This window comes from Centropristis striata, chromosome 12, assembly GCF_030273125.1.
Source record: "Centropristis striata isolate RG_2023a ecotype Rhode Island chromosome 12, C.striata_1.0, whole genome shotgun sequence".
Taxonomy (NCBI): Eukaryota; Metazoa; Chordata; class Actinopteri; order Perciformes; family Serranidae; genus Centropristis; species Centropristis striata.
Genome location: NC_081528.1, coordinates 29,982,557 through 30,008,416, shown reverse-complemented (window position 1 = coordinate 30,008,416; position 25,860 = coordinate 29,982,557). Strand labels below are relative to the sequence as shown.

Here is a 25,860-nt window from a genome sequence, read left to right as displayed (position 1 = left end):
GGATACTTCAGATCTGTGCTGAACAGATACTTGAGGCGTTTGTAAGGTGGAGCCTAAAATATAAAACCTATAGAAAGATTACTGAGAAAACACTGAAAATGTGTCAGCATTGTTGTCCTCTAACTCATTTACTACTTGGGAAAGGCAACAATGCTTACGAAGCAACTCGGATGTATTTTAAGCTCATTTTAAGCAGGAAAAGGTTTCCACTAGTTAGCGTAATCTCTAAATAGCAGCCACTTTGAAGTTTGCACTGTTAGGCTATGAGGAAAGAGGCCGATGTATGAGTAAAAGTGGGAGTGAAAAATTGAGAAAAGTTGGGGAGAGAGGAGGCGAGGTTGCTCCTCTGGGGGGTGCAGTGTGAGTGTCTGTGAGTGTGTGTGTGTGTGTGTGTGTGTTTCACCATCTGCTGCTGTGTTATAAAAAGTGTGCTAATGAAAGCAGGGCAGGATTCATTTTGCATGGAAGGTTGGCTCATCCTTGATTACCCCCAACACGCGGCAACGACCAGCTGAGATGGAAAGTTAACTTGCTGAGAACACAGAACTTTTCAGGATAACACACACAAAAAAATACAGTGTGACTTTGTGCAAGGCGGCGGCGTGACCTCATCAATCTGACTTCAGATTTGGCCAGAAAAAAATCCAAAACACTTGCCTTATGACTTGATTTCACTTAGACTTTACCCTTACCACTCCTGACTTGGTGTCACTCGATATCCTTCGTGTGACAAATAAGTGCAGCCGATCATATCATTAATATTTTGAATACAACTATTTTTACCAGCAGTCAAACAACAGATAATAGATGAGATTGACATATTTAGATGTTTAGACTGAGCTGTAGTCATCAAAAAACAGAATAACTACCGGTAAAAAGTGTTAATTATTTCTGTAAATTACCTGTACTAAGGTCAAGCCCATACACAGATTTTTTTAAACAGCTCGTTCTATCCATTTTTGTCATTCGTTCAAAACATGCCTTTTGTAAAACTACTTCAAGGGTAAAGGTCTTCAGAAACTGAATTTTCAGTGTCACTGAGGCTTGTAACCTCAGTCTCCTTTGTGAAGTTTTGTACAATGGCGTGCTGGCGTGCTGTTTTTAACCTTGAATTTTTAGATAAATGTACAGTTGCTCTTCTGCTCTATGGAGGAACAGAAGCATTTCAATGTATCACTGCTATATAATCATCCAACACTCCTATGACGGCGCTTGTGTGGATGGGATTTTCTTCTCTTTTTTTTTCTTAAGTAAGAAGGAAAAAACTGTTTTTAAAAAACAGAGTTGCATAACCTCTTGTCTCGAAGTGAAATCACAAAGTTTAGCATTTAGACTCAAAACTTAGCACCAGAACAAGGTTCGTGAGTTATTTCTATTGTTTGTCTAACCTAGAGCTCACTTCTATTCAGATTGTTGTTCAGCTTTTGTGTTTAAACCTGCAGAACGGTGCATTTTCTGCTGCGCAGGATGTCTTCATAAATGCAGGCAACAAACCAGTTCATGACTTGAAAGAGAAGCAGCAGCTCTCTAAAACATTGGCTCCCAATCAGGGTGTTACGATCCTTCAAAGGGTCCTCAAGATAAATGAATGTCTCAAGAGGTACATGAAATGATTAATTTAACATATTGATTTATTCATAAAAGACATGAAGACATAAGAGACATGGGAAAAGAGTGTGGGATGGCAACAAGTTCCGCCACCGGGGACGTGAGATTATATGCATCTTAATCACTTGACCACCAGTACTTCTTATAACCATGATTCAGATGATAAAAACATTTTAGAAGGGAAAATCACTCTTGGGTTGAAACTGGGGTCATACGTAGACAATGGTTTATTCTAATGGGGCACAGGTCAAAAATGTTGCAAATGTTTGTTTTAGAGTGAAAGGTATGTCATCCTCTGCTTGGGGCCGTACGCAGGGTTTACAAATACTGAGGTCCAAAAACTGAGCCTGTCCAGGGGGGTTCAGTGGCATGCTGCTGTCTAAGCATGTGCATTTTAAGATGTTTGGAGGGCAAAAAATGAGAGAGAAGCTTTAAAACCATGTCAGTGTGCAGTAGCATAAATTATCTGTCAGGCAGTAATACACAACACAATGACCCACACAACAATCTGTCAGAGAAGAGGCTAAAATGATCAGGAAACATCTAAAAATTGTTTAAATTCATTAATCAAGCATGACCAAATATGTGAGCAATAGGTTGATTTTGTATATTTGTTGATAATCATTGTTGACTGAAAACTGAATGGCGATAAATAAGAATGAATACGATGATGCGATTTTCATCTCTCTCTCCCTCCGTCCTCTCCTCTTTATTCTCTCTCTCTCCCTCCGTCCTCTACTCTTTATTCTCTCTCTCTCCATGCTCGCTGCCTGCTGCTGTGATTCCTAACACGTCTTGCATCATTTCCATTTGAATTGTAGAAATGTGTTTTAAACGGTACATAAACATAAACACTATAATCATGCAAAGTGTTTGTGCTGTTGTTAAATGGAGCCTATAGGTTGAGCTGTTACTACCAAAAAGCGTATCTATCTCTGTAGTAATCTCATTGTTTGAATTGTATCAGGTGCGTTCTCTGTGAGTCATAATGCTAATCCTCTCCTGTGCACAGTGAGCAGGTATACCTGTTCTTCCTCTCTCATCTCCATCACCTTCTCTCCTTCTTTTTTCTTCATCTCCTCAACTTGTCCCGTATCTCTTCCCTTCCCCAGGCTGAGCTTTTATTGACAGCCTTTTTATTTTTATCTGTCTCTGAGGAAAAAGTAAACACGAGATGAATTGATATTTATATGTAAATGGCCCCAGCCTCCGCTAGGATTATCTTGCAGTGAAAATAAAAAAAATATGTAGAGATTTCTCATTGTAGCATGAATTTGAAACATATTCCAAATCCTGACTCCTAAACTCCAGCTCCTAGCGTCACATGCATACATTGTCTGACAGTTTGGTTAGGTTAAGGGAAAGATCATGGCTCTTGTTAAAGTTAGTATGTTTGACTTGGTTAGGCTTAGTCAACAAAACTACTTGGTTAGAGGTAGGAAAAGATTGTGGTTTTGATTAAGTTACGCAACATTACATTTTGAGTTCTGTAACATTACATAATTTAAAATGTAACGTAAATATAGTAATACTTTAACTATTGGTTTCCATGGGACACAAACAGCAATTTCCTGAGTGAAAATCATGTTTTTTAAACCATCGATCTACACGGACGTCCTCTTTAAGATGACTTTGTCCTTTAAGTCCTCCCACAGACATGGATTGGATGAAAAGTTGATAATAATGGTGTCTTACACCAAAGTAAAGTTGTAGAGGTAAGTATTTTATAACTTTTATTATTTCAATCAGGAGAGACCAGTGGTGGAACAAAAGATAAGTTTATTATAACAGATGATATGTGATGATTAAGTCTTGACAGAAAGACTTCTGCGTTTAGACTTCATAGGAAGGGCTTCTGCCCTGAGCAGCAACGAGACAAATCCCCCTACGGGGTCCAGAAACTCTGTGGTGCTGGGTGAAGTTCCTGCTTAGATTGACAGACTGATGAGGCTGATGAAATGATGAGGAAATGAAAAGATTAGGCAGTGATTGGGAGGTGGAGGCGCATGCATAACAGCATCATGAACTACTTAGGCAGAGAGAGAATCATATTTAACCCTTAATAGGGCACTCATTGAAATACTTGCAAATTCCAAATTTCAACCCTAGAGAATATTGGAGCATATTACATACTGCCAGAATGTGTAAAAAAAACATACGGACCCGGGGGAGGGGGGTATTTTGAGAAAAAAAGTTTATGAGATTAAAGTGGCAAACCTACGAGAAAAAATTTGCAGATTTATGAGATTTAAAGTGGTGAATCTATGAGAAAAAAGTTGTTTTTTTCCCCCACTTTGTCTCGTAAATCTGCGACTTTTTTCAAGCAGATTTGCCACTTTAGATCTCTTAAATCTGCACATTTTTTTCTTGTAGAAGAAAACCCGCTGGTTTGTATTTTTATTTTTTTCATGCTTGGCCTTAATATGCCGTCATAGTCAAGTTGTCCTCGTACAAGTCCATGTGGTTCTACGACCAAACAGAGAGACATGGGGACCCCATTTTGATATCCACCGAAGTTACCAAATATAGTTCTTCGCCCGATAAAAGGTTAAAAAGAGGCAGCAGCAAGAGCATAAGCTGACCAGATGATGTCAGAGTGAGTGAGCATGCATGAGTGATAATTACAGGCCTAGTTTTCTGGACTGAACTTTCCTTATAGCTTCATATACACCTTGTAAAAAAATGCAGATTACCAGAGGCGGGGCCAAAGCATTATTTTGTTAATCACAAGTACAGGCGCATCTCAACACATTAGAATATGATGGAAAAGTCCATTTCCAGTAGTTCAGGTCAAATAGCCCCAACCAAGTATTGAGTGCATATAGATGGATATACTTTTCAGAGGCCAACATTTCTGTATTAAACATACTTGGTATTGGTCTTTTGTAATATTTTAATATTGTATTATATTATAAATATATAAATTGTATTATATTGTAATTTTTTTTGTATAATTTTCTTTGAGACACTGAATTTTAGGTCTTCATTAAATGTAAGCCATAATCATTATAATTAGAAGAAATTAAATAAATTAAGACGTAAAATGTTTCATTCTGTGTGTAATGGATCTATATAATGTGTAATTTCCACTTTCTGAATTGAATTACTGACATAAATAAACTTTTATATGATATTCTAATTTATTGAGGTGCACCTGTAAGTCACTTTGCACTCAAGTACCAAGTCAAGACGGCCAAATCCTAAGCTTTGAGGTTCGAGTCCTGAACAAGTCATAATATGTTCTACAGTGTAATAATGCAAAAATCATGAATGCTTTTCAAAATTTGTATTTATTTTCTCATCAAGGTTCTCTGCTGCAGTTTGATTGGATGCTGTCAGATTTAAGTGTCAACTTGGAATGAATAGTGATAATGTTGGATTCAGGAAATTTAGGGAAAATAATTGCAAATCTTTGGGCTTGAGGGAAGGTATCAAATATTTTCCTGTCAAAGGGCCAAAAGTCCAGTCCAGCCAAGTCTTTTGACTTTGTGAAGTGTAAAGTAATTTAATATGTGACTCTGTCTCCGGAGGGTTGGAGGTTTGATCCCCAGCGCCTCCTGTCTGCAGTTGCTCTCTGTATCCAGGCCTGAGCTGTGCATGGTGAATCAGAGGCACTCTGAACAGAGCTTTAGTATAAAGGCTCTGAACAAATGCAGTCTATTTACAGTCCTATTCAGAGACTCTTATAGTGATGAATTGACTGAAGTGAATTCAGTTGAGTTGCTGTACAAACTGAAGCAGGTGTTTTTGTTTTTGGTGGCTTGTGGCTTACCAAGTGAAGCCAAACTGAAGCTGTTGTCTACATAAAGTCAGATTTCTCACTAGAGGACCTGCAGACGTAGATATATTAGCAGTGTCCTCAACAGCTCATACGGCCATACATTGGCATTAAGAAACGTATCTATATGTATCCGTCATCTAAAAAAAAAAAGAAATATATCCACTGTCACTGTGCACAAACTACTCTGCTTCTGTGAAATATTTCCCAGCGGGTATGTTATAAACTACAAAACCTGCACCTTGCCGACTCATTCATCTTCCTGTCCGTTCGCTCCATTTGTTTTTGCCTCTACTTTCATTTCTCTGTACTCTCTTGCTCTGTCAAGTGAATTTTCGCCCTTTTTTCTCTTTGTCTTGCTCACTCTCACCTCATTTCACCTCCTCATTTTGTCTTTTATATGTTCCTCCCTTCAAGTTTTTCTCTTTTATTTCTCGAGCCGCTCCTTTCTTGATCTATGGTTATTCGTCTGCCTTTGCTGTTTATCTCAGGGTTTCTGTCTCCCTCCGTCTGTCTCTTTCGCTCTTTCAAACCCTCACATCTCTTTGTGTTCTGATATATTTTCCACAGAAGATAGCCTTGGCCTACTCTAAGATCACTCTAACCGCTTTCATGTTGAGTTTTAGTTTGGGGCCGGCAGAATATATGTAAATATATGTGCGAGTGTCTTCTGGAGAACAAGTGCGTTTGGCTCAATGTTTCCATCTGCTGCAGGGCCAAGGAGCTGACAGGAGAGGAGCCCTGTTTCTTTAATAGGCTTTATATTTTCCACCCCTCTCGCTCATCCCTGCACATCAAAAGAAGTGCACCAAAAGGGCCAATTAGGACAGCAAAAGAGTTTTATTGGGCACATGGCAACATGAAAACGGCTTTCTGGCTAATCCCATGCCCGCAGCATGTATGTGTTAGTGTGTGACTTAGTATGAGCGTGTAATGATGGAATTGTGATATTACAACCTCATATCTCACATTTCTTTATGTACCACTCTGTACTAGATTTTCACAAGAAGCATAATTTCCATTTTAAAAGATCTGTCCGTCATTTAAGATCCTCTGTCTGCATTTGATCTCACAGTGTTGCAAATTAAACCCACGTTGTTGCATTTTATTAAATGAAAAATCAATATACTGTATAAGTAAATATACTTAATTTGCATAATATTTGCAGGCAAATGCTTCGCTCACTTCTTCAAAGATAAACAGCATTTTCCATGCAATTTATCTCCGTAGACAGCTCAGCCATGTGCCTGCCTTCAGGCCTTTGTAATACTGCAGCCAATGAGGGAAATGCAGATGATGAATATAGATAGCTACTTAGCTCTGACTATATGGTCAGGCCTGTATGCACAGTTATGATGGCACATCAATTCAACTAAATTAATGTGAGAGCTGAAATGAGGCTCATATGTAGATTTTGCCTAAGTAGAGTTTTACACCACATGCACGAAAACAAAGTTTTCTCTTTTTAGCCGTTACCGGACATTAAGAGTAAGCAAGCTGTCTAATGAGCATAGATAGTTTTAGTAATCCATTGAGTAAAACAAAATAGACAGTGCAGCATAAATTAATAACAAACAGACTCCAAACAATTCTTCAGACCCACTTTTGCTTCATATCGGAAAGATGTGTTATGTTGTTTTGTCTAAATTTAATATTGTAATTTCACTTACTTACATTCCCATACCGACCTGTACAGTATCTGTGTAGTATAAACATGAGGGGGAGGAGGTTATGCAAGCACAACAAATTAGTCATTTCTATCTACATGTTCATTACACTAATTAAGCCCTACAGGAACGCTTTCATGCCTGATGAAAAAAAATCTATTTTTTAACTTTTAAATGGGGCAGCAGAGGAACAGAAAATACCTATTCACAGTCTGTTTTTATTTTGTATTTAAAATGATCAGCGAACAAGCTGTTAGTGAGGGGAAACCACATCTCGCCAGTTAAATCTCCACCTCTTGGTTTGGTTTGTGACCTTTGAGAAATATGAATCTGTTGCAGTGTGAAAGGAGGTACAGAGGAAAGATGAAGAGCTTCAATTATTCGCTAGATAAAAAACTCAAGTCAAGTGAAGTGAATGTGTGAGAAAAAATAAGCAGCGGGGCTTGTTTTGTCATTGATGACATTCAAACATTATGTCGTGTTTGTTTGTTTCACTGCACCGCTGCAATCATGTGACACTGGAAGTAACACACTGACTGAAAAAATTGTGTCATCTGACCCTCAGGATGTTTGTGCTTGAGTGTGTGTGTGTGTGTGTGTGTGTGTGTGTGGTTTTGCTGTAAATAATGCATGATGCGTCTCTGTGCCCTTATAAGCAACAGGTCAGTGACTCCTGGTTCATAGATGTGTCATGCACCTAATGATATTGTATTCATCTCTACATGTTATAAAACAAAGCAACAAAGAAATAATAATACAATCTGCAAGTTCACAATTTAACACATTTGTTTTTCTCTAGAATTGTTGCACTTTGTGGCTGCAGCTAACTAATTAATTGGCTGATTGTTATTTTTTGTCTGGGAATTAATTTCTCTGATGTTTGAATATTTAAGGGTCATGCATTCGCTCTGAAGATTTTTTTTTCATATTGTCATTATTTACTCTTGATGCACAATTTCAATTTATTTATCCCTGCCAGGCATTTGGTCATTTGTGTGCATCTGTCTGTGCGTCAACAGCTAATCATATTGGGCCCATTAGTCTAATGCTTTGTGTTAACATTTATGTCTTTCTAGGATTTCTCATGGTTGCAGTGATCCACAATTGTTGAAAATACTAATTTTATTGAATGTTTTGTACTACTGACTGCTGACTCCTCACTCCTCTTGAGCGGCTGGTAAGGGGACAGTTTGCAAAGCAACCCATAATAAAAGGTATTTCTGGCATTTGGCTAAAAACAAACCTCACAAAGTCTGTTGGAGGTCACATTTTGGCTTTTGCTGTGATTCAAAAACATCCGTAGAAATGTTTTGTCTGATTTTTGAACCAGGGCATGTGCAGGTTAATGTATTACCTGATTTGTTTTAATGATACAAGATTAATAAATTAGTTTTTTTGTTTGTTATTGAAATCGCCATCTTGACTGTAAGGGACCCAATTGCATGACATTAGAGACAGGAGAGGGAGAGACATTCCTGTTAGAGATCTGCACTTTTCTAGTTATTTTACTTTTCTGCTGCCTATTTTTCACTCGTAGACACAGTGGAAAATGATCATTATAATTCCCTACAGATGCCAAGGCGGCATATTCAAGTGGGTTGTTTTATCTAATCAAAAGACATTTATTTTGTCATATTAGGCAAGAAAAGGCTTCAAATCGTTACATTTGAAATGCTGAACCCCATAAATGTTTGGCACTTGGCTTAAAAATCTTAAAACATTTGTCAAATATGAAAGTAGTTCATCCAGAAGACTGTTTCCAGAAGAGGGATGTCTGCTGCCCCTGCGTCCGTCCCCAGATAAGCCGGAGAAAATGGATGGGTGGATGGGTGAAAACAGTTGTGAATGGTTGTGGATGGTTATCTAAAGCTGTCGGTCTGAAACTACCCAATACTGTTGGCGCTCCCTCTCTCAGCCTCAGTGACTGATGATTCCTCTCTGAGCTCTTTCAATCCTGCAGGGAAAAAAAACTCTCATCAACCCTTTGAATCAGGGCGAGTATTTTCCTGCTGCTCCCTCCGTCTGCCAGTATGTATGTGTGTTTACTAACTAAAGCATCACATCCCACGTCAAGTTATCTTTGAGAATAACGACAGAGCATAAACTGCATCGAAGAGGGAGATGACTCTTTTCCCTTTGCCAAGTCTTTCTCTCTTTCTTTGTGTCTCTTTGGTTTCTCTCATCGATTCCCCCTTTAATCACTCCCTATCTCCCATTCAAACTTTATCTCTTGCTTTTTCTCTCGCCACATTTTTTCCCTCTCTACATGTCCGTCACTATTCCTCACTCTCTCCATTTATCTTTGTCTTTACTTACCCTGCACCACTCCCTTTCTCTCTTCCCACCATCTCACCAGATGATGACAGATCAATAGCGGAGGCTCCTTTAATTATTCCCTTTTTCATAATGTGATGGGAGCCCACAAGCTCAGCGTGCATCCACTAATAAAGATACAGACGAGCGTCTGTGTGAGAAGTCATTTGGACAGCAGTAGATATTAGTATTGATTTTTCTAATAGACACGTTCTTCCCTCGTCTAAGCCACGCTGCTCCTGATGAGTAATTGCTAAAGCCTTGTGTGCCGACAACACAGTGTCATGCAGCTACATGATAGATGCATAATCTATAAATGTTTGGATGAACCTTTTAGGAGGAAAGGGTGTGTTTTCATGTTGTATGCCTGCAGGTTAACACTGAGGTTGGTCTGAATGTGCAGCTTTTAAGAGCTGAGCTGATTTCTTGAAGCTCCCACCAGCAGTTTGATCTCAAAGAAGATGTTCAGAGTTTCATTTTCTCCCCCATTCCCCCCCATTCTCTTTGTTCTTCTAGCCCTTTCTCTGGAAATTTAGTGTTTGCAAGCCCCACTCGCTCTCTCCTCTGCCTTTTCTTTTTTGTGAAGCCATTCGCCCACTCTCCAGGCTCTTGTTAGCCACTTCTTTCTCTTTCTTTCACTCTCTGCATCGCACTCTAATCTCCAGCTGGAAGCTTTCCTGGTGTGTTTCCTCCTTCTCCTTCTTCATCTTTCATTGCCAAATATGTTTCCATCTCTGCCTTCGCTGCTTTTTTCCCTCCCTCTGATACGCAGCCATCCCACCTCTTCCTACTCTTGATGTTCGCTCCTCTCTTCTGTCTCTCATCCTCATTTTCCTCAAAAGTGTGACAGGGGTCTTGTAAAACAGTTTGAAGCCATTCCCTCACACACCTGCAGGGAAACACCAGGCAGATCTAGCAGCAGTGTACACACAAACACAAAAACCAACACATTTGCACACACAAACACACACCCCAACCTCTGGCTCTTTTTCTCTGCTCTACAGACAGACTTTGAAATGATTACCAGAAGGAGAAACATTTCTGTCAGTGTGCTGAAACGGGTCTGTCAGGGACCGGAGGGAGATAGAGGGATGGAGATTTGTGATTGGAACAACTCGGGAACAGTGTTCAAAAAGACAAGAACACCAGGCTGATACATTTGCAGATATTTATAGGGAGAGATGGGCAGATAAAAATGTATTGGTGTAAGCTGTTTGCCTGGAGACAAATTTATAGATAAGAGAGTGGAGAGAGATGGATAGATATGGTTTAGGGCTAAGGATGAAGTAGGTGCAGTAAAGATACGTAGAAATTACTTTGATGATAAATTCCTATAGGCACATATAGAGGGTCTTATATGACAGAGCAGACAGAGAGGAAGATATATATGTATGTGTGTGTGTATGTATGTGTGTGTGTGTGTGTGTGTGTGCGTGTTTGTGTTTGTGTGTGTGTGGCAGAAATGGTCATGCTCCGTGGGGCTGCATGCTGCTTAGATGCCACCAGAGTCCACAGAGACCTCCTTCTATAATCAGCCATTCTCTCTGCCCACGGTTGGTGCATGTGCAGAATATATGTGCGTACATATGTGTGCCTTTCCGTTACTGTAAGCATGCGTGTGTGTCTGTGTGTGTGTGTGTGTGTGAGTGTGTGTAGGCAGGGTGAAAGCATTACTCCCCACTGCTGTCCATTCTGTCTCTCTCGCCGTTGTGCAAAAAGAAAAAAAAACCTACACATTCGAGCATTCATGAGCAGATTTTCACAGAAGCAGATTGCAGTTTTTTTTTTTCTCTCACTAAACTAAATCTTTCCAGCTAAATCTTCCCATAAGGCTTCCTAACAATCATGCCTCGTTCATTATTCACCATCAGCAGACAAAAGTGGCCCATATTCGGAGCAGTTGCCACATTTGCAGAAGCATTATTACAGATGGCTGGCTTGATATAAAAGGACAGCGTGTCTATTCTCCAAATCGACTACCGAAAACTTGGCAGTAAAACCTGACATATGCATCATTTGCACACACAGTTGCAACTCTATTAGACATAATGTTTTGCTCATTTAGTGGCAAAAAGAAGATTTGAAATGTTTCCACCCTTGGAGCAAACTGTAACTCTGATTATAGTTGACAATGACATTAATACATATTGTGTCCTCGGGCTAGCAGCTTTTATTTTGGAAAGCTCGGGCCATCAGCCAGCAATGAGTGGATGAGATCCAAGCATCCAGCGAGTTCCTGTTGAGTGTCGATGTTATTATCTGAATGCAGTTTTTAGTGCTCTCTCAATTAAATCAATTCAACTCAACTGATATAGTTATTATATTATAGATTCACTCTTCAGCAAATAAATTAAATTGAAGAGGTGTATATAAATAGTTTGTCCTTCCTGTTTACATGCACCAGAATATCAGAAACATATTTGGTTATATTGAACAACACACCTCTAACTAGGACCTTAATGCTGACACTAACAACTGATTGAACAAAAAAAAAGATTTTATGAATTTAGACATCATACAGGTAGACTTTATGTCAGAACAGGTGCATTGGATTACATTATATAGTACTGGTACTGTTCTGTATTTACTTTTGATACTTTAAGGTGAAACACTACACACTCAAAAAAATGATTCAAGCCCTTCTTAGATGTGACACATTAATGTATTGTTTATTCAATGAAAATATATCAATTAAAATCAAATCAAAAGTAGTTTAAGAAGTGTAACCTAAAATGTATTAATTTACTCCCCTGTCCTTCCCTTCAACCCAAAAAGAATGAGTTTCAATTTTCCAATTCTATGTTTTTAGGTTGAACGAACACAATTTCTTTATTTTAGCTCTCCTTGACATAAATGAGTTGAGGTAACTCCATTTAAATACAATACATACATGTTTCTAATTTGAGTTTGACCAAATGTAAAAAAGTGAGCTACATTAACTCAAATACATTATATTGCATCGATGCACTTGTTTTGAGTTTGGGCTACATATATTTGTTGGATGGAAATTCTGCCCACAATTTAATTGAGTTCATTCAATGAGTTATTTTTTTGAGTGCAGGCAAGAAAGTATTTTTTTTAAAAAGTCATATTTAGGTCTTATTGTACTTTACTTTGTTCTTTTTGCATATTTATATGACCAAAAATTCACCAAAAGTTTGCATATAATGCCTTATTTGTGAACATAACATTTTAGAAAAATAATTGTTTTAATGTAAAAAAAAATCAGGCTGTCCTCATCAACAGTTTATATGGTTTCCTACAAAGAGTAATGCACTGTTTTGTGGGTAATGTTAAGGAAATGTTGTGCAGTGAGGACGCAATATAATGTTAAATTCCATATACTCAACGTAGTTTACAAGGCTAATGTTCCTGTTATTGGAAGTTACAGTATGTCGGAAAGTGGACTTTTTTAAGCCTAACCCTGAAGTGTCTGGCAAATGTGTTGAATTTTATCTTTCAAGGCTGTTTTCTCAGTTTAGTTTTTTCTCCCTCTGAGCCAGAAATCTCTACTTTTGCAAAACTTTTTTCACTTTCATTTCCATCTATATTCCTGTTTGTTTTTTTTAACAGAGGAGTTTGTTCATATATCATCCAGAGTCTGGTTTATAGAACATTTTACTGATACTATTTTCTTTTTAAATTGCTGTTGACAGTATTTTCTGGTTTATAAAGTTATACGATTCCCTCTTTAATAACCTTTGATTCTAATGTAAACAAAATCAAAACAAGAACTTTGAACCTGGCTTTCTTCAATGTCCAGTCTTCTGTTTTGGAAATGTATGCTTATTAGCAGATATTTCATATAATTTCATAATAAAATAAAATTTCAGAAAACTTGTAATACAAAAAATAATCCTCTTAATGTAAGAAATTAACTAGCAAAGGTGAATATATCAATATCATGATGATATCTATTAGTTAAACTTTTTTACTATTTTACCCTATTTACCTGTAGGGCCTCTTTTTTAGTAGATTTTGCTGCTAATACCTTTGTACTTTTTTCATGAGCACAGAATGCAGGACTTTTACTTGTAAGTGTCCTCTGTATCCTTGACACACACTATGTTTGTATGTGTTTGCTTGTTGTCACACGTCATCTGTAACTGTCTTCAAATTAGTCTTTTGGTACTTTCATCTAGAAAGACAGTACACGTTGTTTGTATCGATCAGTCATTAATTAAAATGTGATTTTGAGTGTGTGCAGCTCTCCGAGGCAGCCGCACACACTCCTGCAGCATTATCTGACACTTGTCATGATCCCTCCATTTCTACCCTATTAAATATCTCATTCTTTTCATCCCTTGCCTTTTCCTGCTTTTAATCTCTCTCTCTTCTTACAGCCTCGACTTTAAGCCTTTTTCCCTCTGTTCTGCTCTCCTACCGCCTGCCCGTCTCTCTTCCTGCCTTTCTTCCTGCCCTGAGAGCCAATCTGCCACCACACACACACTCCCCCTCTCTCTCTCCGTCCCTTTATCTATCCACTGTTAACGTGTACGTGTATGTTGGAGTACTATGGGTGGATGAACAGGAATGATGGATTGAGTGAGTGGAGGTGCTGATGGATTGAAGTGGCCTTTTCATGAACATACCGTGTTGTTGAGGGAAAACAGAAGAAGCACGGCACTCTTCATAATTTTTGTCACATCCATGTGTTTCTTTTTTCACTCCATAATTCATATTTACCTCTCAAATCAATATTTCAGCCTGTATGTATTTGCATATTTGCCCTCCATCAGAGGGAAACAGATGCGTTTGGGTGTGAAATGTAACAGGGCATGTTTGTTGTTTTTTCCGCAGAGTGACTCACAGAGTGTTATCGTTTACAAATCAATGGGTACACTCATATTAATTTATAATTTAGTGAATCAACATCCTGGCGATTTCATAGTGAATCACTGATGCTCCGCTTGGCTCTTGGCTCGCGGGTGTAGGTGGGAGGGAGATAAAGAGAGGGAGGGAGAGTGAGAGAGGAAGAAAGGAAGGGAGGCTATAAACCCCTAATGGAAAACAAGGAAATTTGAGGGAGAGTGTGGGGAGAAAAAGGGGAGAGAGAGAGAGAGAAAGAGAGAGAGAGAGAGAGAGGAGGAGCGCCGTGAGATGGAGTAAGGAAGCGTGAAAGGATGGATGATAGAGAGAGAGGGGTTTCTGCCGAGAGCAGCCATTGAGAGGGGACGAGAAGGGAGGGAGAGGAGGATGAGAAGAGGAAGAAAGGGAGCGAGGGAGCTTGTGTGTGTGCGTTGTAGCCGTCCAAACACGTGACAAAAAACAGAGACACAGACTTCAGCATACAGACGCGCCTGTTTCCACGACGACGACGGCAAACATGGGGGCTGTGGTGGGTACGCTGACCACGCAGACCAAGCCGAGGAGGCTGTCAAGGGGTGAGGGAACACACACACACATGCATGTGCATATAAACAGAATGCACACACACATATGGACAGGAAAACTTTTAACAGTGTTTTATTTTATCACACTACAGTAGATACAGCGCACGTACACAAGCTGCACACCAAAGATTAATAACTGCTGGTATTTTAGTTAAGGTGTGTGTGTGTGTGTGTGTGTGTGTGTGTGTGTGTAAGAAAGAGAGAGAAAGAAAGACCAACAGGTAACAGAGGTAAAAGACCATCTTGTTATTCTACAACAAAGTTTTAGTGCGACAGTGTGAGTGTGCAGCCATGTGATTGTTGTTGGGCTCATCTTTTCTCTTTGACAGTGGGAGGAAGAGTGAGAGACTTCTTTCACTGTGTTTGAGTGTGTGTGTGTGTGTGTGTGTGTGTGTGTGTGTGTGTGTGTGTGTGTCGCTCTGTCTGTCTGGATGGCTGTGTGTGTGTGTGTGTGTGTGTGTGTGCGCGTGCGTGTGTGCAGCAGTGGGCATCGACGCTGGTAAACACACACATGTCGGAGGTATTTGTCACTCTGCTCACACACTGCTTTTCCGTCTTGCTGTTACCTTGGAAGCACGGTAGCCATGGCAACAATAGATGTCAGTTTTGGGGTGGGAGGGGTGGGGTTGGAGGGGGGTTGATTGACGGTGGGGGGGTTGATGAGATTGGGGTATTCCTAAGTAAGTCAAGGCCATGTGAAAGAGACGGAGCCGGTTAGAGATGCAAATATTCAGATGATTTTTTTCTTCTTTTTTTGGGGGCAGACCTGTTGCCCGTGAGAAATATTTTACACCCTTGTTACTCATTCTAATAAAATCCTGTAAACCTCATTTATAGAAATCCAACAAATCCAGACAGGCTGCTCAAATGAACGGGCACACAGAGCCAGAGTCCAGTGCCAGAGTGATAATATCCCCTATTTATTGTGTGCAGTCATTTCAACTTATTTGTTGAGGCAGGCTATTATCGGTTTTTCAGTGCAAATTAGACCATACAGGACATTTTCCAAGTGAGTGCATATGGCTCGTTTCATCTTTTGAATAAGCTTCATTTTTTTCTCCACAAGCACAAAACAAACACCTACCACATCCCCATGGGTGTTAAAAAGGCAGGGCGTAAATTTGTTGCTATTTTGAATAATGAGGTGATTGTGGAAACACTCACATTGTGCAAACGTGTGAAATCTGACTCGTGAAAATGAAAAACAAGCTTATTATAACCTGCAAAAAAGACATGAAAGAATTGGATGCAGAGCTGAGGCTATTTGGAGGTTGTTTGTAATTCTGGTGTTGTGTTGTGCCCCTCTCCCGCTCTAACATGTTGACTGTTTGCAGGATTAGTGCAGCAGGGCTTGCATGTGTGCAGCCTCCTATTCTGTGCTGTTGCAGATAACTTGTTATCCGGGATTGTGACACTGACAGCGACACTGAGAGGGAGACGGTGCTCGGCTGTAATATTGTGAGATTAGATTCCTACAATGATTGATCCTCTGTGCACGAGCTCATCACTGAGCTCTGAAGAAGACAGAAAAAAAATAAGCCTTGCGTCATGTTTGTGTTGTGAAAGTCTTCAAGCCTGCTTGTCTGTTTTCATCAAGGCTGCTTGTTGTTCTTTATTTTCTGTCAAGTGCTCTTTTTTCCCCCTGACAGCCTCTCTTTGTCTGTCTCCCACCTGTTGTCTTGTCTGCCTGGTTTTGTCTGCTTTTTTTCCTTCATATCTGTTGTGGTGGCCTCTGACAACTCATCTCTCTAGCAGCATTCTCACCTGGCATTTTTCACCCTTCCCTGGTGGATTTTCCATCTCTTTCCCAGCCCCTACATCTCTGTCTCCCTCACTTACTCCCTGCAGCAATGTTGTCTCAATCTTCTCCCTGTCTCCTCTCCTTCTCTGTCACTCCTCCGCTTCCCTCTCTTATCTCTTATTCTTTCTGCTTTCTGCTTCCTCCCTCCCCACCCCTCAACCTTCTCTTCTAGTTCTTTTTCCCTACATCTTTTTCCCTTCCATTTTATCCTGCTGTTTTCTCGTCTCACTGTTGTTCCCCCTCCTTTTCTCCCTCCCACTCCTTCTCCACGCTTGTTTCTCTTTATCTTTACTTCTAATTTCCCCCCGCCACACTCTCACATGCCACCGCCACAATCTGCTCCTGGCACCCTCATCTCCATACCTCTCTTCCCTCTCCTCTCTCTTTTATGCCTCCATTCTTTCGCTCATTTGCTCCCTTTCTCCATCACCCACGCTGCCATTAGCTGGTGTGAGTGCTTATTAAGTCATCTCGTCATTCTCCTCTCTTGGCATCCAGCCGTGTGTGTGTGTGTGTGTGTTTGTGTTTGTGTTTGTGTACTTCTGCAGATTCTCTGAGTCTAGACATGTATTTACTCAAAGATCAATATTGGCATGCTGCTCCATGTGTGTAAATGAGCAGCATTTCACTCACTCTTTCCAAACATAAGCAGCAGTGGCGCACGTGCAGAAGTGACATTAAGAGGATGTTAGTGTGTGTATGTGTGTGCCACATATACACACAAACACACACTGCAAACACCCTACAGCACTTTAGTCTTCATTCACAGGCTGAGGGTTACTAAGCAGACAGATGTGTGTATGGGAGTGTGTGTGATGTTTATGCACATGGGCACTTAATATTTTATCTATGACCCTTTAAATAATGTGTTCATGTTTGTCTTGTTCAAGGGTGTGGAACTGGATACATGCAAGTGTACAAGTGTGTTTTGTTTGTGTGTGATTTCAAGCAGCGCGAGTGGTTGGACTTTCAGTGAACCACCCAAAGGCCACTCAGGGATTGGCCTCGTGTCCACTGGCTTGGATGTTTACTGTGGAAAACAATGCGTCTCAGAGCGAGGGCTTGAATTCACGCTGTAGAACATGATTATGTTGTGCAGCTTTGGCATGGTGTAAATAGGACTGTTGCAGCTGAAATCTATTTTTAAGATACTTGTTTCATGCGAATAGGGAGCCCACGGCCAGCAGAGCTACTACTTTCTTGGAGAGCACCTCTCCCGCCATTAAAGAGGCCGGTGAGAGCGAGCCCTCTACATCGCCGCCAGGACGGCAGATTAGGCTAATTCAGATTATGCAAATGACACACTCTCTGGCAAGGATTACAGGACAGTGTATGAGGAAGAAAGAGAGAGCATGGCAGAGATAGAGTGGCAGAGTGAGACGAGAGTTTGGCAGAGTGAGAGAGATAAGAAATGGAGGAGAAAGGGGGATTCAGTGGGCAACAGAAGAAAGGAAAAGATGCAGGAGAAATGTATGCTTACATTGGAAAATGAGAGCCAGGAGCAGTAGTTTTAGAGGAAAGCTATTAGTTAAATCCTGTTTCTGGGCTGGAGAAAGTGTGTGTGTATTTTTTGTGAGAGGGTGCTGGCTGCAGAGAGTGACAGGCAGTTTTTTCTTTGCTGACAGTTCAGGTCACTGCTTAATACTCCAAACAAGCTCTGAAAGAAATGGGTTCAGGGTTTTGGTTGCTGTCAAACTGCATGTCTTGTACTAGCTTGTGAACCAGATGGAAGTGAACCCCGTGAGGTGGCTCTATAGGTTGGTTTTATTTTGTTTTTCTGACCTGCTAAGTTTACAGATTCAGTTGCAGAACACGAAATGTCTAATTTGACAGACTGCATATTAATTATCAGGCGAAATGCTCCATAAAAGCCAGAGTTCATGCAGTTTTTCATTGTGCATTACTGGAAAATTAACAATTGAAGAGTCAGGACTGTTTGTTTTTGTTGTTGTAACAATAGTGATGTCAGATAGATTTGGTTTGGTCAGAGCTGTGGAGTAATAAATCATGTATCTTTGCTCACTACAGATGAGCCTTTCTTACCCTCAGCTGTGCATAAACTAAAGGTTATGAACTTCTTTTGAAAATACAAAAATGTAATGAAATTACTTAGTATCTTGTTGGCATCGTCCATGAAAAGCGGGTAATTATCAGTCAGTAGTATTGGTTGAAAAAATATCTGGCATCCCTATTTAAAAAAGTAAATATGCCCTACAAGATATCAATTATACACTGCCACTTTTGAAAATGGAAGTTTAACATTTCTGAATCAGAATGTTGTAATTAGACCTTTGCTTACAAAAGTGTCTCTAATACTGATCCAAATTATTCCTGTTTTCAAAAAAAAAAAAAAAGAGAGAAAACCAGAACACTTCCTGTGCTCTTGGGCCAGCAGAGGATAGCTGGAGCGAATCATTGACTTCCTAATATCCATGAATGGATTACTGCACAGGCCCAGTGGGTCAGAGGGCCTCTAAGCAGGAGCCTCTCTTTAAAGTGATTAACATTTTTAGTTTGAAAGTCAAAGTGCTCAGTCAAAAGTAGGGCCATTGGATCACATTTATTCTCAGCTGATCCCAGATCAGCCTGCTGCAACCAAAAAAGAAGTTGTTGCGGCTTTTGTGACAGATTTGGTGATAAACTTGTATTGAAATACCACAAAATACCACATTAAGACACACAGACCCTGGGGAACACCACAGAAAATGCCCATGCTGTGATCTGGTACCAAAAATTCTTTGGAGATTTCTGTGAGAATTGCATGAGAAGCCCCCTTACTATCAGTGTACCTGGGAGAGCCCTCCTCTGAACGCTCTAGGCAGGAAGTGTTCTACCATAACAAAAATGTTGCTGATTCGTCACAGTGAGAGACAGCTGAAGGCTGATTACTTGAACGAACACAATATACACTCAATCATCTTAAGCAAGTGATGCTTCCACCATTAAGCATCTTTTAAATGTCTGGCAAATTAAATTAAATGCTGCTCTCGCCACTAAATTTAATTTTACCCAGCGCTACTGCTTTAATCCCAGAACAGTAAATAAAGCAAACCTTCAATCGACAACTCTGTGGGAAAGCTCTTGATACAGCAGAGCCCCCTGCAGCCTGCGAGTCAGTGGCTACACTTCAGCTGGCTGGGCAATCACTGCTCCTTTTTACATTCACATTAGGAAGACTGAGTGAGCACCAGCAGAGATACTGCAGAAAATATACAACATGTGATCATGTTTATTCATCATTTCATAGTTTATATTTAAAGAATATGGTACCTTTTATTTGAGAAAAATACTTTTTTTTAAATAATTTGAGCTTTATTGTGATATGACAAAACATATGAGCTATATTTGAAGTTACGCATGTAATGAAATGTATAAGACATTGAAGCTTGGTTGAACACTGGTTTTCTCTGTTGGTTACTGCTGCCCCCTGCTGGTACTATCAGGTCAAAGCAGCTTATATAGTTCCCTGTACTTCAGTCAAGCACATTACAGTTTTTCTCAATTATTTGCCCACTGCTACTCGAGAAACAATGACCACAACCTAAAACTCCAAACCTGAACAGATTTTTCTCAGATACAAGCACATATTGCAGTTCTAATCCACATTTTTTTCCCTCCAAAACACTACACCCAATTCTCTAAATTCAGCAGAATCATGAATAAAATATCTTGTGTTCATGTGAAACACTAAATGCTGAGCTTAAATTTACTCATTTCTACCCTGACTCCTCATATGGTCAAACACATGTTGCACAATTGTTTAATTAGCAATTAGAGCAACAAAACAATAATAAACAGTTTAGTGCTTCTGTCTGGGGATATGGATGCCAAAATATAGGAGAGAGGCAAGACGAGCGGTATTAAAAGGAGGAGGATGATGATGATGATGAGGGGCAAGATAAAGGAGGGGCATAATCTCTCTGGCCACTTTGGTGACCATGTGATGCTGTGGGTACACCAAACAGAACACAGGATGCCTTTTTTTGTTTTTTAGTTTCTTTACTGTATACAGAACATTTCTCTTTTATTTGTCCTCTATATAGATATCTATCTGCCTTTGCGTTCATTGGGATGTGGGTCATATTTCATATTTCTGTCTACATGACATGTTTTTACATGTTTTATATTTGAGTATAAAAACATTACACAAAATTATTTTACAGTAAAATATTGTGCTTATGCAGTAAGTGTAACACTGGTCATGTTAAATAACTATTAGTGTTTTCCATTAATTTTACATTGAGCAAGTCAGTGTTTAGCTGTTTCTTAGAAATATCTATTCATATGATGTATTTGTGTGTCATTTGAACACAAAATACCATTTTGAGAAGACATTATATTGTTCTGAATGCACAGTAAATGAGAAAAACTGTAATAAGACATTATAAAGGGGCTGAATGTGGTATGTTGTCACTGGGTGTATTCATAATTAAATATGAAGATTAAGTGTTGTTTACATTGTAGAATAAGTCATTTCAAAAGGACTCCGGTATGTTTGGTTAGAAAAGTCACTTTGTAGTAAATTAAGCCTTCTGTTGTTCAGGGAAGACTGTGTGTCTTAATGTGGCCAATTAATCAAGTACTGATCTGCTGCTCATGAACACACACACACACACACACACACACACACACACACACTGTCACAAGACAAACACACACACAGTACAGTAGAAGGTGAGTTTATCTTTGTTACAGTGTTCTCGGGTCGGACCCTCAACTTAGAGCTTCGTTTCCAAAGAGAGAAGGACACAGTGACTGTAACAGCGGGGGAGTAGGGTTGCGGGGGACAGAGGGGGGGGAGAGAGTTAGTGGGATGGAGCGAAGGTCAGGATAAGAGAGGGAGATGCCTCAGGGAGAAGAGAGACAGGGGGATAAAAAGACAGAGACAGAGAGAGGCAGGTGAGTGCTGATCTCACTGTAGGAGAAGGCAGGATGGATAGAAAGTTTAAAGGCATGAGAGGGGAAGAGGAAGCGACTGGGTAAAAACCTCCAGCAAGTCCAAGTGGTGAGTTGGACACAAAGTTTTTTGAGGCGAGTGGAAAGAAAGAAAGCAGTTATTCAGAATGGAAAGAGAGGAGCAGAGTGAGAACAGTTTACACACTATAGCCATCATCCTGCTGTGCTGCGGGGCCGTCAAAATGCTGCATCTGCTGGGAGTCATCACTGTAGAGGGTGAGTCAGTGTTACAACTCTTTTCACTCACAGTCAGTACAGATGGAGGGAGGTTGTGTTTACACTGCTGTCTGTCTGTCTGTGAGTTAATTCAAGTTATTGAATTATTGAAATTCATTAAATCACTGGATTATTTATGTGGGAAAATTAGATATGTGAGACTGGGATGACTTGTATTCAGCTGCTACTTCCTGAGAAAATCAATGGAATAAAAATATATTCATTAGCAAACAGTGAATGTTGGAAGCTGCAGACTGACTGTTTGCACTTAACTGCAGGTGCTGAATTCTGAACTCTTGCCATTAACTTCTCATAGTATAGGCTTCCTATAGAGGGCTTGTATATGTTGTTCTCTGCAGCTTTGGTATTCTATATCTCCTTTACTCAGTAAACACTGCTTACTATATTGTCTGATATCATATAGGCTCAGAAAACTGAGTCGAATCCAGCTACAAATAACTGAATGGCAAGATTAAAAACATTCAATAAGTTAATAGTGATTAAGGCTGAACAATCAAAATGTTGAACTATCAAAATGTTATTGACTAGTGCAATATTCAGTCATAGGAGGGGCAATATTTGTGTTAAATATGTGTCAAAATACTCTTCTGAACTAAGTGCTGTGCTGCAGGGATGTCCCTGCTGACATATTTTCTATAGACTCATCATGATAATTTTAATATATTTTTTTCAAATGAAAATGAAAATAATGAAGCAAAAATGGCAATTTCCTTCAATATTGTGAAGAATATTACAAATGCAAAAAAAATATTTTTTTTCCAAATAACCCCTAGCAGTTATAGTGGATAAATACTAAAAGTAATAACAAATGACATGCCTTGTCTTCATATCACAATTTCACTTTTCCTGGATGTTTCACACATTTTGCAATTTACAAATCTTACACTGTTAATGTGTATGGATACTTTTTAACCAGTGATTTTAATGTACTGTATAAACATACATTTTTTGGTTTACTTCACATTTTCACAATGTTGCATTTATTGCATAATTTCACCTATTTGGCTTCTTTTTTTAATTAAAAAAAATATATATATTTGTGTACATGCTGAAATCTCTCTGATAACCAATGAGATAAATGGACAAAGTGTAGGTGTTTAACAACAATTTTAAACCTGGCCACAAACTGGTCCTGACTCCAAAGTCTGCTCTGTTTAAATGGTATTAAAAACACACATTTTCCACCGAGGGCGTATTCAGTCTGATTAACAAACAACACCCTCAACATGCTGTGGTGTTTATACATTCTGTGTTTATCAAGAGATCCTGGTATTGTAGTCTGGTAATGTAGATTACAAATTGAAAAAGTGAAATGCTGTAACTTTTATCTTTGTCTTAAAGCGACACAGCTTTGCATTGTAGTTGTAGATGGGACATCCTGAGCTGTGGTAGCTTTCAGTGTAAGCATTAAGTGTGACGGTGACTGTGCAGGTGCTAGTACGGTGTACATTATGTAAGAGCATCACAAGTGTTTGCATGCATTCACTAGAGTATGTGCCACGAGGATGAAACTTTTCTGGTATGTTTTGTACATGTTGTGTTATGTGTGATGATGCAGTGTAGAGCAGGCTATACCTGTAAACCTCTGGGACTTGAGTGTGTATAATCTCACCTTGAGCAGTGAGTGTGAACCTCCACTCTAATGTGACATTGAGAAACACTGAACTGCCTCAGTGATGAAACAAATGGCCTTCAGGGGTTTTGTGACCGTGTGTGTGTGTGTGTGTGTGTGTGTGTGTGCGCGTGTGCGTGTGCGTGTGCGTGTGTGTGTGTGTGTGTGTGTGTGTGTGGGGAAAAAAGAAGCTATATAAAGAGAGACTGCTTAGCAACTCAGCAGTAGTTACATGAAGTCATACTGTGATAATGCACCCATTATGTAGGCAATTAGTGTGTGCCGTTTAATAAGCTCTTGCGAATAACAAGCTCTATTATTGTATTTTATAGTCTTTTACATTTTAAAATTAGTTGAGTTTTGTTTTGCAGCATAATTGTATGAACATGTACAATGAAGTTACCGAACTTTAGAGCACATACAGTTCCATGTTAGAAATTCAAAGGGATGCACACCCACTTTTGCTGTTAAAGGCACACTGTGCAGGACTAGATAGATAGATAGATAGATAGATAGATAGATAGATAGATAGAACTTTATTGTCCGTCACGAGTGACAGAAATTCGTTTTTTGACAGGCTCATATAAAAAACACTAAGAAACAAACAAACATTAAAAACACAAAAATGTGACTAGTTGCTAACTGTTTGTAATCACAACCTTCAAACTTGGTGTTTCACCTTTACACATTTGCATTGTTGGTGCTGTGTTCACTGTTTTTGTAGCTGTGTGTCCCAAGGGTGATGCCCAGAGATTCCCCAACTCAGCAAAATTAACTGAAAAGAGAAAATACAGACAGAGAGCAGGGTGCCTGCAGATACAGACACAGCCACACACGTCTAGTGCTGATTCAGACAGATTACTTTTGTGTGACTCTATGCATTTAGGAAATGCGTAGAATACCTTTAAATCATGTTGGTAGCACTTTTATGCAGTTATTTATATGAACATGTCTGCTGATGTACTAAATGGAAACACTGGACTGTTGACTGAGGTTTAATTTAGCAGTGAGATGAAGTTGTCTTTGCCTGGCTGGCTCAGTAAAAATGTTGACCTGCTACCCATGGTTCTCTGAGAGAATAGAGTTGAAGAGGTATTGGTGTAATGAAGCTTTACAAAGCACTAATGGTCTTGCCACACAGATAAAAATGTTTCTATTTCAAGACTGTTGATGTTTCAAAATCTGGAGTGCCAAGGACAGTGTGAACACTGCACTCTGTGACACTTCATTAGAGCAAGACAGGGGCTCTTAGAAACACTTATGCTCACTCATTGTATCTGCAAAAGACACTATAACTGCGCCAGCACCCATTCAAACTACTGCCTGCTTAAATCCTCAGATAACAGTGCAATATTCTCTTTACTGACTGTAATTTGCATTAAATGTAAAAAACAAAACAAAACAAAAACAGAGGAAATGCTATCTGAGCACTGTGTTGTTCCTTAGGTGAAAGGTTAGTTCCCATAAATAATTAGACTGACACATCAGTGTCTAAATGTCTCTATGATATACTCTATGATTTTTTTAACAACCTCTAATGAATCCGGAGATGAGAACTTTAGAGCTCTAAATGCTTTACACTAAGAAAACCCCCAGCTGTACGGGTTCAGACAGATCAGAGACGGACAATCAGACATTATTCTGAAATTCATAAAAGGCACCATCTTTTTACTTAACGGCCAGTGCATTTTCTTCTTTTTTTTTCTTTTGGGCTCGGATTTTACTACTGCACATTATGACCACTTTATCATATTCTGAGATTTTATCACTGTGTCTATTAAATTATGCACAGTTATAATATTATGCATAATTACTACATTGTAGATTGCTTCAGGGAGTTTGTGTCCATTTGCAAAAATGTACTTTTATACTATGATGTTCAACTATAGGCAGTGTGTGTGTGTGTGTTTGTGTGTGTATGTGTGTGTGTGTGTGTGTGTGTGCGTGCATGTGTGCGTGCGTGTTGTCAATGGTTTGTCCTCTCTCCCCTCCCCTCCGGCGAGGAGAGTAATGAGTTGTTAATGATCGGACCAGAGAGAGGAGGAACATGGAGCTGTGAGACCGACCTCTACCTCTACCTCTCCTCTCTCCTCCTTCCCTTTTAAAACTACAGTCTTATCATTTCTGCCCTTTCCAGTAAATGGATATTTAAATGATTTAAAACTTGACCTGTACAGATTATTTCGCCGAAGCCCTCTTTTTCTTCTTTTGTATGTTATTTGCAATATCTATCCTTCCTTTCTTTTGCAGGAAGGAAGGGAGTTCTGTTTAGGATTATCACTTTATTTATTTCCTCTGTGTTTATCTGTGTGTTTCTTCAGACAAAGCCGATGATGACTTGGAGATGACCATGGTTTGCCATAGACCGGAGGGCCTCGACCAGCTAGAAGCTATAACCAACTTCACCAAAAGAGAGCTACAAGTGCTCTACAGGGGCTTTAAGAACGTGAGTGACTGTATCCTCCTCATAGACTCATACAGTATGTACCAAAAGA

The 25,860-nt window shown here is 39.5% G+C and overlaps 1 protein-coding gene across 3 annotated transcripts in view; it reads left to right on the top strand.

Moving 5' to 3' along the window:
* The window catches only part of LOC131981595 (Kv channel-interacting protein 1-like), a 45,738-nt gene that overhangs the window by 15,941 nt on the left and 3,937 nt on the right, over positions 1-25,860 (top strand). For 2 of the 3 annotated variants that reach the window (XM_059345969.1, XM_059345970.1), the window contains exon 2: positions 25,687-25,811. In XM_059345969.1, coding sequence (XP_059201952.1) covers positions 25,687-25,811 — 125 coding nt within the window. Of the gene's footprint in view, positions 1-14,615; positions 14,751-25,686; positions 25,812-25,860 lie in introns of those variants that run through there. The other variant, XM_059345971.1, reaches the window with a different exon arrangement.